Source organism: Danio rerio, chromosome 25, assembly GCF_052040795.2.
Source record: "Danio rerio strain M-AB ecotype USA chromosome 25, GRCz13ab, whole genome shotgun sequence".
Taxonomy (NCBI): Eukaryota; Metazoa; Chordata; class Actinopteri; order Cypriniformes; family Danionidae; genus Danio; species Danio rerio.
In genome coordinates this window covers 24,527,688-24,546,387 of record NC_141045.1, presented here as the reverse complement: position 1 = coordinate 24,546,387, position 18,700 = coordinate 24,527,688, and the positions used below count along the sequence as shown (strand labels likewise).

At 34.5% G+C, this 18,700-nt stretch overlaps 1 protein-coding gene across 50 annotated transcripts in view; it reads right to left on the bottom strand.

The window, feature by feature from the left end:
• The window catches only part of ptprjb.1 (protein tyrosine phosphatase receptor type Jb, tandem duplicate 1), a 227,501-nt gene that overhangs the window by 65,363 nt on the left and 143,438 nt on the right, over nt 1-18,700 (bottom strand). For 8 of the 50 annotated variants that reach the window (XM_087312308.1, XM_087312309.1, XM_087312315.1 and 5 more), the window contains exons 8-21: nt 18,651-18,680; nt 18,256-18,312; nt 18,066-18,128; nt 13,421-13,477; nt 11,277-11,318; nt 10,971-11,024; nt 9,932-9,985; nt 7,852-7,905; nt 7,093-7,134; nt 5,376-5,423; nt 2,445-2,504; nt 1,892-1,948; nt 1,525-1,578; nt 842-889 (exon numbers count right to left, since the gene is read on the bottom strand). In XM_087312308.1, the coding sequence (XP_087168434.1) occupies nt 842-889; nt 1,525-1,578; nt 1,892-1,948; nt 2,445-2,504; nt 5,376-5,423; nt 7,093-7,134; nt 7,852-7,905; nt 9,932-9,985; nt 10,971-11,024; nt 11,277-11,318; nt 13,421-13,477; nt 18,066-18,128; nt 18,256-18,312; nt 18,651-18,680 (720 nt within the window). Of the gene's footprint in view, nt 1-209; nt 258-841; nt 890-1,524; nt 1,582-1,891; nt 1,949-2,444; nt 2,505-5,375; nt 5,424-7,092; nt 7,138-7,851; nt 7,909-9,931; nt 9,989-10,243; nt 10,286-10,970; nt 11,028-11,276; nt 11,319-13,420; nt 13,478-18,065; nt 18,129-18,255; nt 18,313-18,650; nt 18,684-18,700 lie in introns of all 50 variants that reach the window. The other 42 variants (XM_087312307.1, XM_087312311.1, XM_087312314.1 and 39 more) reach the window with 23 other exon arrangements.

The window sequence follows — 18,700 nt, the reverse complement described above, 5'->3', positions numbered from 1 at the left end:
AACTGGATTTTTCAGCAGGGAAGTGAGCAAAAGATAGAAAAAGTTTGAGAAAAACTGACCTAGAAAAACTTTTAAAAAGTCATTTTATAATAAATGATAGAGTAAAAAGTGTCTGTTGTACTTAGTAACTGTGCCAAGATGAAAACAGTTAGCATGTTAGCTTATCTTCTCAATCTCCATCAGCTCACTAAATGACTAAAAATACTCACTTGAAAAAGTTGTTGTTGGAGAAACAGTTGAAGAGTGTGTTGTGGTTGCTGAGAAATTTTGATGAAGTAAAAATTTAAATAAATCACAATTTTCATATTTATAGAAAGATTGACAAAACATTTTTTTTGCATTCAATAAACCTGCTATGCAAGAAAATATACTGTACAAATATACTATAATTTTAGATGGCACTAAATAGTGAACACGGGTTCTAAATAGTGAATATGAAAATATGCTCTTGTTTTTAGTTTGTATTTTTTGCATGCAGTATGGAAAGTGACAAGATGAAGCACAGCACTCAACACTTTTACCATATATTGTCTAAATTTGATGTTATCAGAGGCAAAATGCAAACACTTTATTGTATTTTTTAATTGTGTTATTTGATGTGACTTATTTCAATATATTTGAACCATGAAACATGAAGCGCTTGTTTATTAGCATTTAGCTTCTAGTGATTGGAGACAAGTGTAGCTCAGACCTTTCCCAACCTCCAAAGTGAGCAAAAGGTAGAAAATGTGTGAGTGAGAAGTGTCTGTTGTACTTAGTCACTGTGCTAAGATCAAACTGTTAGCATGTTAGCTTAGCTTCTCAATCTGTTCAATTTGACTGAATGGCTAAAAATACTCACTTGATAAGGTTGATGTTGGAGACACATTTGAAGAAGAGTGTGTCGTCGCTGCAGGGACATTTTGATGAAGTAAAAAACAAAAGTAAATTATTTCTTGAAAGATTTACAAAACATTTTTGCATTCAATGACATCCTGCTTTGCAAGAAAATGTACTGTACAAATATACTTTAATTTTCGATGGCACTGTGTTCTAAATAGTGAACACAAGCTCTAACTAGTAAATAGATTATTAATTATTGCCCGTTCTGTTTGTTCTTTTTGTGTGCAGTATCGAACGTGACAAGATAAAGCACAGCACTCAACACCTTTACTCCAAATTTGACGTTATCAGAGGCAAAATGCAAACACTTTCCAAAATTGTAGTTTAATCATGTTTAGTCATGTTTTTAAAATGTGTCTTATTTCAATTTATTTGAATCGTGAAACTTGAAGCACTTATTTATCAGTCTTTAGCTTCTAGCGATTGGGCACAAGTAGAGCTCAGAACCCTTCCCAACCTCCAAAGTGAGCAAAAGGTAGAAAATGGTTGAGACTTTTAAAAATTTAAATTTGACTTTTAAAAAGCCATTGTTTAATAAATGATGCGTAAAAATGTCTGTTGTACTTACTGTGCTAAGATAAAAACAGTTAGCATTTTAGCTTAGCTTCTCTGTCAACTGACTGTATGATTAAAAATACTCACTTGATAAAGTTGATGTTGGAGACACAGTTGAAGAAGAGTGTGTCGTGGCAGTGGCTGCTTGGACATTTTGATAAAAGAGAATCACAATTTCCTTAATAATTCTTGAAAGACTTAAAAAAACATTTTTGCATTCAATGAAAACTTGCTTTGCAAGAAAAAAGTCCTGCACACATACATGTATATAATATTAGATGAAACTATGTGTAATAGTACACTTTCATGTTATAGTATACATTTCTTGATATTAAACTTGCTGTTGCTAGATTCTGAGAATTTTGAAATGTCTATAAATGCAATTGACATCAACAGTCATTGGTAAAACATTTCTTATCAAGTATTTAGACAGCTGTACATATCTTTTACATACTTGTATTCGCTGTTGTTTGAGACTCAGTCGTAGAAGTTTTTGTACTGGTTGAGACTGCTGAAATATATACAGTAGATGTGTTAAAAATAGGGTGGAAATGAAGTAATACTAAAATGCTAAAAGCAACAATGCTATCTTCATATATTTTGATGATGTGCTAAGGTGAAAAGCAATTAGCAATTTTATTTTCTTCTCTAAAGCGCGGGTTTGTCTTTTCTATAAATTAGTATTTTCATTGACTCATAATTATGCGTGGTTTTTAAATTGTTCTGTTACTCCTATAAAGGTTTGCCCAGAAACTATACCATCAACATTAACTTCATGCTAATTCCATCAATATACAGTATATTTGATGAAAGAGATCCTGACTGAAGTGGTGAAATGTTACATATAATTGTAAACAGTACACATTTTCCTATTAAAAGTAAGCTTCTGATGCTTGATATTCTGGAGGTGGTGTGGAATACTTGCAGTGCCGATTATTACAATATACAATAACTGTAACATGCTAAAACTCTCCAAATATAGTCAACTTTATTTATACATTACTTACTTGTAGGTGCAGCAGTTGTGTGAGCCTCATTTGTAGAAGAGATTGTATTGGCAGAAGATGCTGAAAATAAAAAAAACAAACACATATATTGAAATGCCTTAAAATCAATTTGCATGCAGTTGAAAGATGGGTAGTATATAAAATAACTGCTAAAACTCTCTAAATATAGTCAACTGTACATATATAAGGCCACGTCAATTCGAACTGCCCGATGGCACATGGTCAGCTTGCGAGACGCTCGGTACAGTAGACAGGATCATTACTGGCCCATTCGGGCCTGAATGTATCAAGTTCTGAATGTGTACAAAAGAATGTGTACAAAAGAATTAAAAATGGCAAAATAGGACGAATTTATACCACGTTTCGAAAGTGAAACCACCTCATATTCACTGATTATAAGTTCAGTATTTATTACACAACGGTCTCTTATTTACATTTACATTATAACACATTTAGCTCGTTCTGGTCTGTTATAATAACTGTTTACATTTATATGCTTAACCAGCGTTTCATCACAGTACTCTTGTTACTTCTCATATCTATAGTCTATCCGTTTTCATCTCCTTATTTAATATTTAATAAAACAAGTTCAGTCAAAACAAAACAAAACTGTAGGATTTTTTACATAGAGTGAAATACTTCTCTTTAGATATATTCGATATGTTTAATAATTGTGCACAATACATACATGTAAATGTGTAACTAAAAAACATATACAGCTGATTTAATTGTTGTTTTTAAATCACACAACTGTGGATTACATATAACAACACTGTAATTGTGACAAATTACTGTTTACATTCAATATGGTTCTTTTCTATCCTACAATACTTTTTGTTGGGTTTCTATTTAAGTGTGTTCCTTTTTTGCTCTGACGATGTAGCTGTTTTCTATGGTTCTGTTTACTCTGTTATTTGCACAACATCACAGCAGAGCTTTTTATAGTGTTAATCAGGAAAAAAAAACTGTACTGTATTTATCAAAGACTTTGTTTATAATTTGAAATGTTGTGCAACGGTTTTAAGCAGGAGAAAAACCTGTACTGTATTTTATTTATCAAAGATGTTGTACAGCTGTTATTTTTTGTGCAGCTGTATATTTGTAAACAGGGAGGGCAACCCCTGTGTTTGAATTATATTTTGCTTAAAAAAATGTTTAGTAATTCTCTAGTAACCATTTATGGGAAAATACCGGATGTATATCGTATACCGTCATTCCTCCTAAAAACATCGGGATATAATATTTTGACCCATATCGCCCAGCCCTACTTTATGTGACTATTTATAATGTCATACGGTTCCTTTCACAGCATTGATGCTGGAATGCAATTCAAATATAATCAGTAAAATAGACTTAATCATTCATTTTTTAAAAATCAAAAACTGCTTTTATTTTAGCCAAAATAAAACTAATAAGACTTTCTTTAGAAGAGAAATTATTATAGGAAATACTTTGAAAAATTTTTGAATCTGTTAAACGTCATTTGGGAAATATTTGAAAAAAGTATTCAGAGGAGGGCTAATAATATTGACTTCAACTGTATATGACAGATATAAATATATGAATAACCCAGTGTCAGAACCATCATAGCACCCAAAAGTAATTTGTTTTGTGCATACTTCATTCTGGAAAGTGTCACACAGAAAATCTACTTATAGAGTTATATAACTAATTTATTTGCATGAAATTATTTTTTTTATATATAAATAAACAATAGAATAAATAAAAAGGGAATTTGATTGACAGCATTATAAAGTCTTGTTTATATAGCTTGTTTTATTACTATAGTTCAGTGGTCTCAACCTCAATTCCTGGAGGGCCACAGTTCTGCAGATTTTAGCTCCAACCACCTCCAAATTACACCTGCTTAATAGTCTTTGTAGTGCTGCATTCCAATTCACATACTATTCGTTCTAAATAGTGTTTGAAAATAGAATTACTACGTCCCAAACCTTTGTATGTTGAAAAGAGTATGTCAAAAGTTCCTGGAGGTTTACTATTTCCGGTAAAAACTCGAAGTGTAGTAGTGTCCATAATCTAACCGCTGATATTGCCCACAATACATTGAGCGTTGGATGTGTATTAAAACTACAAACGTGGGTGAAATGTGTAAATAAACTACAAACATGGCGGATGTGCGAGACCAACCATCAAGTACAGAGGCTTCAGTAAAGATGTTTGATTGACTGTTAATTAATATCTAGCCAAAAGGAACATATTTAAATTGCGTTTTCCATGTTATATTTCATTTGCAATGTCAATGTTAAATTATATCAAGATATATTTAGATATTAACGTCTAAATAAATACATCCCCCAAAACCTGAGAAGATTTCTCTGCACAAAAGACTCAGATTTTCCTGCTACTGCTTTTATAATGAGGTATGAAATTTAATATGAAAGAAAAGTGAATGATTTGTAGATGATTGACAGGGGAATATAACTAAGCAACATAACGATCTGTAGTATGTCCCCGAGTTTGCTTACTCTTGTTACAAACTCAAAAGTATATACTTTTCCTTCACAAAAACATACATACTTTTAGGGTGTAGTATACTGTAAGTACTGGGACACAGCATAGTAATTTTGAACACCATGATTAGTTGGATCAGCTGTAATTGATTAGGATTGGAGCAAAACTGTGCAGAGCTGTAGCCCTCCAGGAATTGAGTTTGAGATCCGTTATTTAGCTTCTTACATTTACAAATCAAATAAAATTCTACAATGCCAAAAAATAAAATAAAAATAGACAAATAAAAAAATTCTAGCACAAACACATCATTTCAACATTAGATAACGTATCCTACTATTGATGGCGCTGATGCTTGATACTCATGAGGTGATTTAAAACATTCAATATATAAATTAATTAAATATACATTAACAGTGGAATAAAAAGCATTCCTAAATACTCTACATATATATTACTTACTTGTATTTTGAGATTCAGTTGTAGAGGAGGTTGTATTGGCAGGAGATGCTGAAATGTTTAGATGTATCAAGAAAGAGAAACATTTTAATAGTACTTTAATGCCTCTAATTAATTTTATCTTCATAAGCAATGGTATAATTTTACTGGATGAAATCCAATCAATCTTTTCAAAATATAAAAATCTGGCATCCTGATAGTCTTAGGGTGCTTTCACATCTATAGTTCGCTTCATTTGGTCCGGACCAAGGGCAATAAATGATACATTGTTGCATTTTCTGCCGTCTTTGGGTCGTTTTCACATCACCCTGCTGGCTTTGCTCCGAAGCAGTTAAAACGAACCAAAATGCAGTCATCTGACAAAATCCACATCTCTCATTGGCCAGATGTTGTTGAACATATTTCCTAAACTGCTTATTGATTGGTTAGAATTCATGTGCGGGAAAATGCCAATAAACTCCAGCAGGTAAACAAAACCGGCAGACACAAAATGTCGTTTTTACGCTGGAGGGACGACTGCGCCGACTGATTGTATGCCTGCTTTAGACAAACTATACATTCGAGAATGAAGCACGGTCGCTGCTGGAAAACAGGGTTTTAATGCATCGCTCGTCACTTCAGGATGAGGCATGAATTAGTTTAGCTAAACTGCGACATGGTCATCTTGCGGAAATATTACCAACGATCCATCATGTAATGGTTTTCCCTCTCTCTCTCTCTCTCTGTTGGTAAAGCGCTGTCAACAAATATTTTTCCTCCATATCCCATAAAGCACAGCACATCGGCCTACGGCAGCTGGATTGGTCCAAAAGTCGCAGAACTTTTTACAGTTGGACCTGTTTTAGTACGGATCATATTCTCACCACAAACAAACCGCTTCAGGGTTCGATTGAAAGCGTAACGAGACCACCTTTCGGTACGCTTATTTAGCCCGCTTTTGGTGCGCACTCGAGTGCGATTGCTGCATTCTCATCTGCCCAAACGAACCGCATCAAAAGGAAAACGAACTCTAGTGCGATTCAAATGAACTAAATAAGGCAGGTGTGAAAGCACCCTTAGAGCTGTATTTAAACGATCTAGGCGCAAAGTCGAAAGCGAATAGTGCAAAAGCATTTTGCACATGCCTGAATCCACTTTTGTTATTTTAAGGATGAAAAAATTCGGTTTGCGCCACGGCGCATGGTCTAACATGGTTATGGGTGTGATTTGAGCATAATGTGCTTTAATTCAATCAGAGTCATCTTCCATTCCCTTTCGATTCAGTTGCATCGCACCATGGCGCTTTTGCTATTTACATGGCGGACTTTGTAAGCGAAAAACCTGAATGCTTGACTAGCGAGAAAACAGTTAAATCGATCATCTGCAGCGTGTGGATAAAGAACCAGCCTCCTCCATTCAGCCTCTACTCTTTACTCTTTAACATTTGTGGAGTAAGGAAACGGTGTGGTAAAAACGAATAAATAAACAATAATAACAAAGAGTAGTCAAATAAGTTTTATCCCTTCCAAACACACGTCCTATTCTTATGCCTCATGCTCATGTTATTCAAATTATTCTTGCGCTTGTCTGAAAATAGCAACAAATTATGCCATACACAACTTGCACCTTATTGTATGATAGGGTTGATAGTATGAACTCAACAATGATTCAGCAACTTTAATAACTTCTAATTATAATAGTTTTTTCCAACGAAAATTAGCCCAAGAACAATAAAACTCACTTGAAGGAGCTGATGTTGGAGAAGAGTTTGTTGTGGCAGGGGCTGCTGGGACATTTTGATGAATGAAGAAAGGAGAACAATTTTATTAATATATCAAGATATGCATACAAAAAAAATCTTTTCATTCAATGGATTTTAGCATTGCAGGAAAAAAATATTTCATGAACCGTTTTCCAAAAAATTGTTCACTGTGTAAAACATTTGCTTTCTTTTCTTTTCCATTCCTTACTTGTAGTTGTTGTTGTTTGAGGATCAACTACTGATCGGCTGATGACATGGGATGCTAAAATATTTAGATGTATAAAGAAATGTAAAATAATGTCGGGTATATTTTTTACTAAAAATTATATTTTTAAATGCAGTAAATTTCATACTGCATATATTGTTAAAAGAATATTATATTACTGTAAATTGTGTAAACAGTAAATGTAAATAGTGTGAATAAAATATTTATTGCAAAAACTGGTCAAGATTGGGCCAACTCCCACCCCACTTCCAGTGCAACCAGAGCACCCGGAGGGAACCCACGCAAACATGCAAACTCCACAAATAAATGCCAACTGACCCAGCCGGGGCTTGAACCATTGACCTTCTTGCTGTGAGGTGATTGTGCTACCCACGACACCACCGTGACGCCCCTATATATTTTTTTTATTTATTTATATTAACTCATTTTGTGTCGAAACTCTAATTAATTTGGACCTGATTACTATTTTCAGTTAAAATCTTTACACAATAGCCCATGAATAAAATACTCACTTGAAGGAGCTGATGTTGGAGTCTCAGTTGGAGGAGTGTTTGCTGTGGCAGAGGCTGCTGGGACATTTCGATGAAAGAAAAATAGAAATAATAATTTTTGAAATACTTCTTGAGATTTATACAATTAAATTCTGCATATCAAGAAAAACAAAAATTGTAAACAATACCATATAATACAGAAATAACTGAAATATTGTATTTTTTAATAAATAAAAACAATATTGCAATGCACAAAAATACATTTATCATGCAATTAATTTATCAACTTCAAGTAATTATAACAAATGAGACAAAACTAACTGTAAACTGTGAATAAAGTTTTTTTTCTGAATGAAAAATACTGTGAAATTAAAAAATATATAAATCTTTACAAGTTTATAAATCTTTAATGACAGAAAAACAATTGTCGGAGGTAAATATCACATGACAACAGTCTTGTTGCCTTTTCAAGTTTAGGAACAACAAATAATAACTTGACTTCTAGGTAATCATTTGGTATCAGAAGTGGCTTATATGAAAGATAAAGGCCTCTAGATTGCGCTTTTTTACTTTTAATTTTTAATTATTTAATTATGAAATTAAGGTCTGACTTTGCTTAGACAAAAGTCTTTTCACTTAACAGAATAGAATATAAAGTCATGATGCAGTGGAAAAATAATTAATATTGCATATGACTCCCATGAGTTTGGAGGACTGCATCCATACATCTCTGCAATGACTCAAATCACTTATTCATAAGGTCATCTGGAATGGCAAAGAAAGCATTCTTGCAGGACTCCCAGAGTTCATCAAGATTCTTTGGATTTATGTTCAATGCCTTCATCTTACCCTAGACATGCTCAATAATGTTCATGTCTGGTGACTAGGTAGGCTAATCCTGGAGCACCTTGACATTCTTTGCTTTCAGGAACTTTGATGCGGAGGCTGAAATTTGAGAAGGAGCGCTATCTTGCAGAAGAATTTGCCCTCTTCTTTGGTTTGTGATGTAATGGGCAGCACAAATGTCTTCATACCTCAGGCTGTTGATGTTGCCATTCTCTCTCACGCCCCAAACATTGATTTTTCCTTCACCAAACTTGACTGATTTCTGTGAAAGTTTTGGGTCCATGCGAGTTCCAATAGGTCTTCTGCAGTATTTGTGATGATTCAGATTCAGATGATTCATCTGTCAAATTTACCTTCTGTCCCTTTTCCTAATGATCAACTAGACGTCAAGTTATTATTTATTGCTCTTACAACTGGGATTGATGACAAGACTTTTGTCAGGTAGTGTATGTGTTGTAGCACTTGACTCAAAGATGGAGGATTCCAAAGTTGCAATCTAAAATTCGAATCACATTATTATAGCCACACACTACAGTAAATTAGGTTTTTAGTCCATCTTCAGGTGCTTAGTTTTGCACTATACACACACACACACACGCACACACGCACAGCTTAGTAAATCATGGGAGTAACAATCACATTCAACAATCAAAGCATTCTCTAAATATGCAGGTAGGCAAAACTGCAATCACAAAAATGCTACACAGTGGAGAAAAAAATCTGCAAAGTTTTCCAAAAAAATAAAAAATAAATAAAAATAGTTAACTAAATAAGATTGTAGATTTTTTTTCAACAAAATATTTATTAATTTATCAGTTTGTGTATCACTACAGCTTACAGATTATATAACAATCATGTGTACACAGCACATATTTTACATCCCACTTTCCTTCCCACCAGCCCATGCCCAAACAAGAGGAAAAAGGCAAATAAAAAATTATAAAGATAATGACAGTACTTGCCCTCTGACTAGCCCATCCCCAAACAGAATTTTAAATATTAAATTATATTTAAATAAATGAAGAAATGCATAAATAATAAATAAATAAAAATAAATGAATACATTTATTAATAGTAAAGCAGTAATAATACATAAAATAGTAGGAATAAAAATATTTTTTTCTTACTATTAATTTTTTTTTATCATTACTACTTTATTTATTATTAATTGATTCACCATCATCAAATTAGCTTTGACCTCTAATTATAATTTTCTTATTGAAATGCACAATAGGCTATATGGAAAAAGACTCACTTGAAGGAGCTGATGTTGGAGTCTCAGTTGAAGTAGAGCTTGTTGTAGCAGAGGCTGCTGGGACATTTTGATAAATGAAGAAACAATCACCAAATCAAATTCTGTACTGAAGTAGTGTCACTAGGTTATGTCTTCAACTGTAAACTGTATAAATTAATTCGTTTTTTTTATTATTATTATTAAAATGCTGTAGAGATTATTTATCGACATGAACAAAGTGTGTACTTGACATGTAGACAATTGTATATACCTAAAGTATCTAGTTCTATAATTAAAATCTGTGCAAAACTGCTCATGAATAAAAATACCCACTTAAAGGAGATGTTGATGTTTGAGACACAGTTGAATGAGAGTCTGTTAAAATTTTGATGATTAAAAAACAGAATAACAGTCCTCTTAATATTGGTTGACAAACATTTTGCATACATTGAAATGATGTGTTACACAAATGAAGTCACAGGGCTAATCTGCAGAGTGTTTTCCAAAAAAAAAAACAAAAAAAAAAAAACATAGTTAACTAAATAAGATTGTAATTTTTTTTTTTCAACAAAATATTTATTAATTTATCAGTTTGTGTATTACTATAGCTTACACATTATATAACAATCATGTGTGGACAGCACATATTTTACATCCCACTTTCCTTCCCACCAGCCCATGCCCAAACAAGAGGAAAAAGGCAAATAAATAATAATAAAGATAATGACAGTAATAATGATAAAAACATTAAAATTAGTAATAAATAAATGCAATAAAATAAAAAGTTATGTATTATTAATATAATTAAAACAATAATTAAATAAATGAACAAATGCATAAATAAAAAAAAATAAAAAGAGACATGCTAATTAATGATAAAGCAGTAATAATACATAGAATATTAATAGTAGGAATAAAAATATTTTTTTTTACTATTAATTCTTTTTATCCTCACTACTTTATGTATTATTAATTGATTCACCATCATCAAATTAGCTTTGACCTCTAATTATAATTTTCTAATTGAAATGCACAATAGGCTATATGGAAAAAGACTCACTTGAAGAAGCTGATGTTGGAGTCTCAGATGAAGTAGAGTTTGTTGTAGCAGAGGCTGCTGGGACATTTTGATAAATGAAGAAACAATCACAAAACCAAATTCTGTACTGAAGTAATGTTACTAGAATATGTCTTCAACTGTAAACTACGGAAATAAAATAGTTTTTTATTATTATTAAAATGCTGTAGAGATTATTTATCGACATGAACAAAGTGTGTACTTGACATGAAGACAATTTCATACACCTAAAGTACCTAGTTCTATAATTAAATCTGTACAAAATTGCTCATGAATAAAAATACTCACTTAAAGGAGATGTTGATGTTTGAGACACAGTTGAATGAGAATCTGTGAAAATGAAAAAAAAAAAAAGAATTACAGTCTTCTTAATATTGATTGACAAACGTTTTTGCATACAATGAAATTACGTGTTACAAATAAAGTCACTGGGCTCTATTTTAACGATCTATGTGCAAAGTCTAAAGCCTGTGCTGCAAAAGCATTAAGAGCATGTCCGAATCCACTTTTCTATTTTAAGGACGAAAAAATACGGTTTAACAGGGTCTAACAGGGTTGTGCCTATTGAGGTATGGGTGTGTTTTTGAGTATAGCGTGCATTAAATCAATCATTAATCAGTTGCGTCGCACCATGGTGCATTTGCTATTTACATAGCGGACTTTGTAACTGGAAAAAATGAACGCTTCACTAGCAAGAAAACTTTAAACAGGCCAGCTGCACAAGGAGAACAAGCCTCCTCCATTTGGCCTTTTTACTTTTATCGGAATGAACCGCCGCGCAAAGATTTGTTTCAAAACTATTTCAACAATATTTATCAAAACTAATAAATGAACAATAACAAGGAAGTGTGGTCAAACAAGTTATATCAAAACACACGTCTTATTCTTATGCCCAATATGGTGATGCATACTGTGTGTCTCCTAAATCCGACAGATGGACAAATATTTTTTTTTTATTAAAACAAATATAAGTATGGATATACTGCTTATATTAATAACATTATTTAAAAAAAGAAAATTGTCATGATTAAACTGAAAAACCCCCAGTCATGAAGGTATCATTGTTTTATGATTATATATGTAGTAAATAATCATTTTTGTAATATTTTAATCCTATAATTTTTCATTTATGTTTTATATGTAAAGATATTTGTGTATTGCTGTACTTCCTGTGTGTATTAAGAATTTGAACCTGCATAGGCGCATAACTAACGCGCTAGACTTTAGAACAGCTTTTAGTTTATCAATGGTGCAATCTATTTTAGTTCCTTAAAGGTTCAGGACACACTGGAGAACTTTTTTATTTTATTTTAACAGATTTGATTGTGTTGAGCATCAGTTAAGACAATGTTAGCACCTGTCAGCTTTAATTGTGGGGAAAACTGGATAATTTTGAGCTATTGTCAGCTAATTTCAGCTTCCGGGTTAAAAATGATTTTTGGGGCGGGATCAAAATCGGCGACGTAGCGCAGTACTGCAAGTGCAATGGTGAGGCGTTGGTTTCTCATTATTATTCATAGTGGAGTTTTCTTATCCTATGAGAAGACCCGGCTGCTTAATTATTCATGAGACCTACCAGACCTGCCAGTGTCAAGCCCGAGCTATGAGACACAGACCCACGGCACACAGTATTTAGCCGTTCATGAAGGCTCATATGCGTTTATTTCCATGATCCACGGGGTTTGTTGCATGTTTTCCCCCGCGATCTTGTCAGGGCCGATCATACAGCAAAGCTGTGTGTGTGCTGCTAGCATTTTTGTCGGGAGAGCAGCACGAGAATTAGAGAATGGCGGACGCTGTCTTTTATCAGGAGTTCGTTCACATCCAGACACATCACTGTGCTGCTGTGTTTGCCTAAATCCTCCAGATTACCAGCAGGGCTAATGGTTAAAATAGACAGGTCAGGAGACCTGCTGCACTGAGTCTGCTGGATACGGGGATTGAGGGAGAAGTCCTCATTTAAAGGGTTTACATGAACACATTTATCTTTATAATGATATAAATTGTGGTTATGTGTATATGAAATTACGAATACCAAATGTAGCAGGGCATTAAATCACTGTCAATTTCTTTGCATTTTAACTTTGTAAATTATAAACTCATGCGTCTCCTCACAGTTTGTCTCATTTTGTGAGCTAACTGACAACAACAGTTGTTCGCTCACGTTCTCCCCTGCTGGCTACACCCACTCCTGCCCGATGCTCGCGGAGCTCCACGTCCAGTAATCATGCATCTTTTGAAAAAATTCTGAAGTAGATTTTAACCGAAATTGGGGGGTGTCGTGGCCCTTTAAAATAGCAACGTGCCAACATTGCGCCTTGACAAAAATCTTTATAGACCAGCACAACCAGTACAGATTATTACAGTATACATTCAGAGGAAAATAGTAAATAAAGTGTTTAGACATCTGTAATTATATATATATTACTTACTTGTAGGTGCTGCTGTTTGAGATTCAGTTGTAGAAGAGTTTGTACTGGCATGAGATGCTGAAATAATAAAATGTATTAGAGATTAGAAACACGGTTTATGTAGCAATAAAAATAATAAAAGGACTTTTCTGCAAATGAATGAAATATCATACCAAAAAAACGATAACAGTGTAAGAAAGATACACTTCCGGCAGTACTTAAACTTTTGCAGCCTTGATGTTTTAATGCAATTAAAATATATTCAGTCAAATAGACTTAAGCATTCGTTTAGTTGTTTAAGTGTAAAATGTGATGAAAATGAGTGTAAACGCTACCAATGTCAGTAGCAGAAGGTTAGCGCTGAAACTCCTTTGAAAAATAAATTAAATTTTCATATTTTAAAGACATGGAGGGGGAAATTTAAATTCATTGCAGTGCTTTTTGTCTTGTTTGATACCCACTTTGTATTGTATACTGTACAAATCAAACTTTATACATCAGGCAGCAAAGATCACAGATTTTTAAAGAAATCAGATCTTAAACATGGTGATTTTGTAATGGCAAGACCGTTCATTGGAAGCGCTTGAGCTGGCTGGCTGAAAATTAAAAGTCTGCGTGGAAGTACCTCATCTGCAAGGTCATGTATTTCAATAAACAGAGCTTTACTACGTCTGAAGGGTTTCAAAACATTTAGAAAATTTAATGGTTCTTCCCTCAGGGGGTGATCTGTGTAATACTATTTAATCCAAATGAATCACATGGCTTCACTCAGACTGCCTCCAGTGGTAAATCACTGAACATGTTTCAAAGCTTTTACCTGATTTATAGAAGTTTGTAGACATTTGCTAAAGAGCTCCATATTATGGGTTTTTGAAACTTTTCATCCATGCAGTGTTTAACACAGCACTAAGTAAATGAAAACATCCAGCTGAGGTTTAAATCTGAAAGTGCACCGTGTTTCAAACTATTGATTCTATTGAATCGACTCAGAGTTACATGAATGATTCGTGCTTTGTTCGGATCTTTTGCGTTTTCGATTCGATGTTGATATGGGACCTCACCAAATATGAAGTACTGGGTCCGGTAGTAAAGTGAATGCACCTTTCCCTTCACACACAAGCATAGTGCGAAGGATCATGGGATTGATGACGCGAAGTTTACTATCACTAAGAGATGACCAAGCGGAATAAAAGGGTAAAGTTCGTTTTCACAACAATACCACAGTATACCATGTGCTGTGTTTGTTCCTGTCATTTTTATGATGATTGATTAAATAATGGGATTCGCCGGCTGTTTGGTTTTAAAGGGTAACGGAACGCCAAAACACATTTTTTTGAGCTGTTGACAGTCGTATATTTGTCCCAAACTGCTAAAAACACTATTAGGACACATATATTTCACTATTAAGGGAAAATTGGTTGTTTTTGCCTTATTTTGAGCAAATTGTACTCCCGGTTTGAAACAAGTTTTTAAAGCTGCGTCACGGCCATAAGATCTTAGCGTGTATTCCAGCGTGTGGACTAGACGTCTGTACCTAGGAGTGCCTTATTACGTCTCTGAGTGTGTTGCATTCATTCATGAGTATGACTTGGTTCAAACCAATCAGCGCGCTCTATTGTGCAACTTCATTAATATTAATTAATGCTACAGTGTTCAGATGGCAGAGAGACATTGTGTTGCCAAAACAAGCGTGCAGTGTTGCTTTTATAATTTGCTGCAGTGAGGGTTTTGTTTTCATTTTCTCTCTATGAGAGAGCAGCTGGACTCACATGTGTCAACGACACATACGTGTCTAAGGAAATTTTTTTTTTAGCTGAGAGCTTTTCTCATCTGGAAATGGTGACATCCAGATTTGCTGCTCGTCTCCTCTTAATAAAGATGCGGCTCTAGTTGCTGTTGATTGTCCTGTCTCTGCAGATTTGGAAAGTGAGCGACTTGTGGTCTTTGCTTGTTTATTCAGATGGCAAAGTTAGTTCTATCGAACTAACTATTACACCGAGTGTAAACATATAAGCACAACAATCAAACTTACGTTGTGTAGGATTTTCGACGCATTTTGTGACGGGAATAACACACACGGCTTTCTGACTCTACATGCCGAGTGCATCTAAGTTTGGGGGAAACGCGGAGGTTTATTTCCTCTCATTAGCTGTGCGGTAACAAACATTGCATGAAAAACATGCATAGAGCAGTTTCTCGAATCAAATATCTTGTTAGTCACGAGGGGCATGAATGAAATTCCTAAATGAAAGAGCCAAACTGCAATTAAAGTTCACCATTTAATAATTTGTCAAATAATTCGATTACTGATGTCCATGTAAACACAGTCACTGTCTTTCTCCCGTGTGTGTGTGTGTGTGTGTGTGTGTGTGTGTGTGTGTGTGTGTTTTGCTCCTCCGACAATGCCCCCTAAACAGAGATGGACATGCCCACTTTCCTGACTTTTTCCAAAGTAGAGGTGTGAAAAAACCCTGCTGAGAGAAGGGGGTTTCGTGGCTAAAATGCAAGGATCAGCAAAGACTACTAATGTATGGGACTTTGGCCCCGTTTACACTAGTGCGTTTTAGTTTTAAAACGGCGTTTTAGAATGAAAACGATCCGCGTCCACACTCGCGTTTTACCCAGCGTTTCTGAACTGCTCTCCGTCCACACCAAAACGCTGAAAACGCACATCACGTGACCACACACACACTCTCAGGCAAGCGCTGTAGCCAATCTACCCAGATGAGAGCTGTGCTAGTCGGACTTCTCATCAAGCATCTCCCGCTGGATCTAACCTCACTATATTTATTAAACGGAATATTTCTTTCATCTTGTTGTCTTTATTTAACGACATATTCATTGGACATTGGAATCTATTACTTGTTCTCAGGTAACGTGTTTTGGCTAAGCGCAAAGATAAGTTAATGATTAATGTAAGCACGTACATTCTGTATATTGACTGATCGCTTGCCTTTATTTCCTATAATGTATAAACTTATTGTATGTTATACTTTTATAATATTATCGATTAAAACTGATATTCAGCAAAGAGAGGGTGTGTTTCGTATTTTCACTGAAATTGAAAGGAGGCAGTTGTTATCGGCTCCGTTTTGTTATAAATATGCACACAGTGAAGATGACGCTCATATTTGCAGCACGGCGCCTCAACATTTTTGCTGTCTGTTTAGTTGTTAATATTAAAATGAAAATAGGCAGTTCCTTATATCATGTTTACATTTTATTGTTGAGAAAGTAAAACAACGTAGCCAGGGTGATGTGAATGAAGTTATAAAGTACACTGTTCCCTTTGAAGATTTACCTGTGTCCTCGGTATAGTCTGTTTTCCATATCAAACTGAGAAGAAGAGACTGCAGCCATGATCAAACTTGCGAAGTTTTAACTTACACGGAGAAGATGCAGGACTGAACTGTGCGTGTTAGGCTACTTAATATTCAGGAAAAGCCCCAATCAGAGAGGCGAATGTCTGCAGCCCCGCCTCCGTTTTCAAATGTCTCCGTTTTCCATCATCCACACTGAGACGGAGCAGCTGCGTTTCAGAATGAAAACGGCCTCTCCAGCGTTTTCGAAACGCTCCGTTTTCGGCGCTCGAGAACTCCGGCGTAGTGTGGACGGATGGCGTAACCGTAGCAAAACTTATGCGTTTTCAAACTAAAACGCATTAGTGTAAACGGGGCCTTTGTCAGCAACTTTTACACAGTTTATTAGCACCAGTTCTTCTTCTTCCTTCAGTTCATTTAAGTGTTTTTCCTTCCTACAGAACCTGTAAGTGTAAATAAAGTTTTTGCCTCGTTTTTTGTAGTTTGCAAAATATGTATTTAATTGTGTCGTAACTTGTAATCGCTCTGTGCAGCTTGTAATCACGTATCTGTGCTTGTATGTGCTGTATCTCTCAGGTTAAATCTGTATGGTTCTTCCTTGGTGCTTCTTACTTTATTGATGTAAATGCGTTTTGTGCTCTCAATCTCTTGCTGTTTGTCAGTGTGATAGCAACCATCAGCTGTTCCTACACATTTAGGGCACAGTCAATTTTCAAAATAGTTCAACTTTTGCCACTGTGTGCATTAACACCCCATGTGTGTGACATTGTTATTACTTGGGGTTAGTGTTAAGAAAAGAGGAATATGCTGGTGTTTAACTGCACTGCATTAATGCATTTCTGCATTGGGCTCACACATATATTGTACTCTGCTCTCACTACTTCATAACCATTGTAGGCGTTTCTCTTTATCTCGCACTTAACCCAGTGGACCAATCTCAACAAACTGGAACATCGGACCTATCACCACAGGTTAGCATCACTTAAAGGAGGGGTTTGGGAACAAATGAATCCCTGAACAAATCATATGGAAGTCGGTGGGATAGTCAGGTAAAAATAAATGCATATTATAAGACAATAAAAATGTTTTTTCGACCTTGCGTGCATATCAGCCTGTTGTTGGAGATGCCCAAAACCAAAATATGATGTTTTATGATGCATAATAGGGGCTCTTTAATGAGACGTTTGTTAAATGAAAAGGAATAACAGTTCATGATAGTTATCAATTACATAAAGGGTTAATATATTGATAATACATATTGCAGAATTCCAACACTAAGATATACCTGTAATTATCATTTTCCAATTTAAATGTTTACAAAATTGTTTATGAATTAAAATACTCACTTGAAGGAAATGATGTTGGTAACACAGTTGATGTAGAAGCTGTTGTTGCAATGGCTGCGGGACCTTTTTGGCGAATGAAGAAACACAATCACAATCAAGTTTCCTTAGTATTTGCACTGCTTATTACAATATATTTTAATAGTAAAATGTAAAACTAAACATGTTTGAAAACTGCATCTTTATTATTTACTTGTAGATGTTGTTGTTTGAGACTCAGTCGTAGAAGACCTTGTACTGGCAGCTGGTGCTGGAATAGTTAAATTTATTAAAAAAAAAAAAAAAAAAAACAGAAACATAATTAGAACATAAGCCAGACATTGTTAAACTTTTATTTTCTTGCTGTATGCTACTCCATTAAATGCTAATGGAATATGACTACTTCTGTAAATGATGTACATTTAAATAAATTTGCTGCAAATGCAATGAAACTGCAAGAACTGTCAAACATGCATATTTCTTAATGTGTGTATAGATATTGTTTTAAACGAATCAAAACGAAAGAACTGTAGCAACAAATCTGATTTTGTGACTATTGATACACACTTTCAACAACAATTCAATTATTTGTCCAATTAAAATGCTTACTTGATGATGGAGAGTTTGTTGTGGCAGTGGCTGCTGGGAATATTGGATCA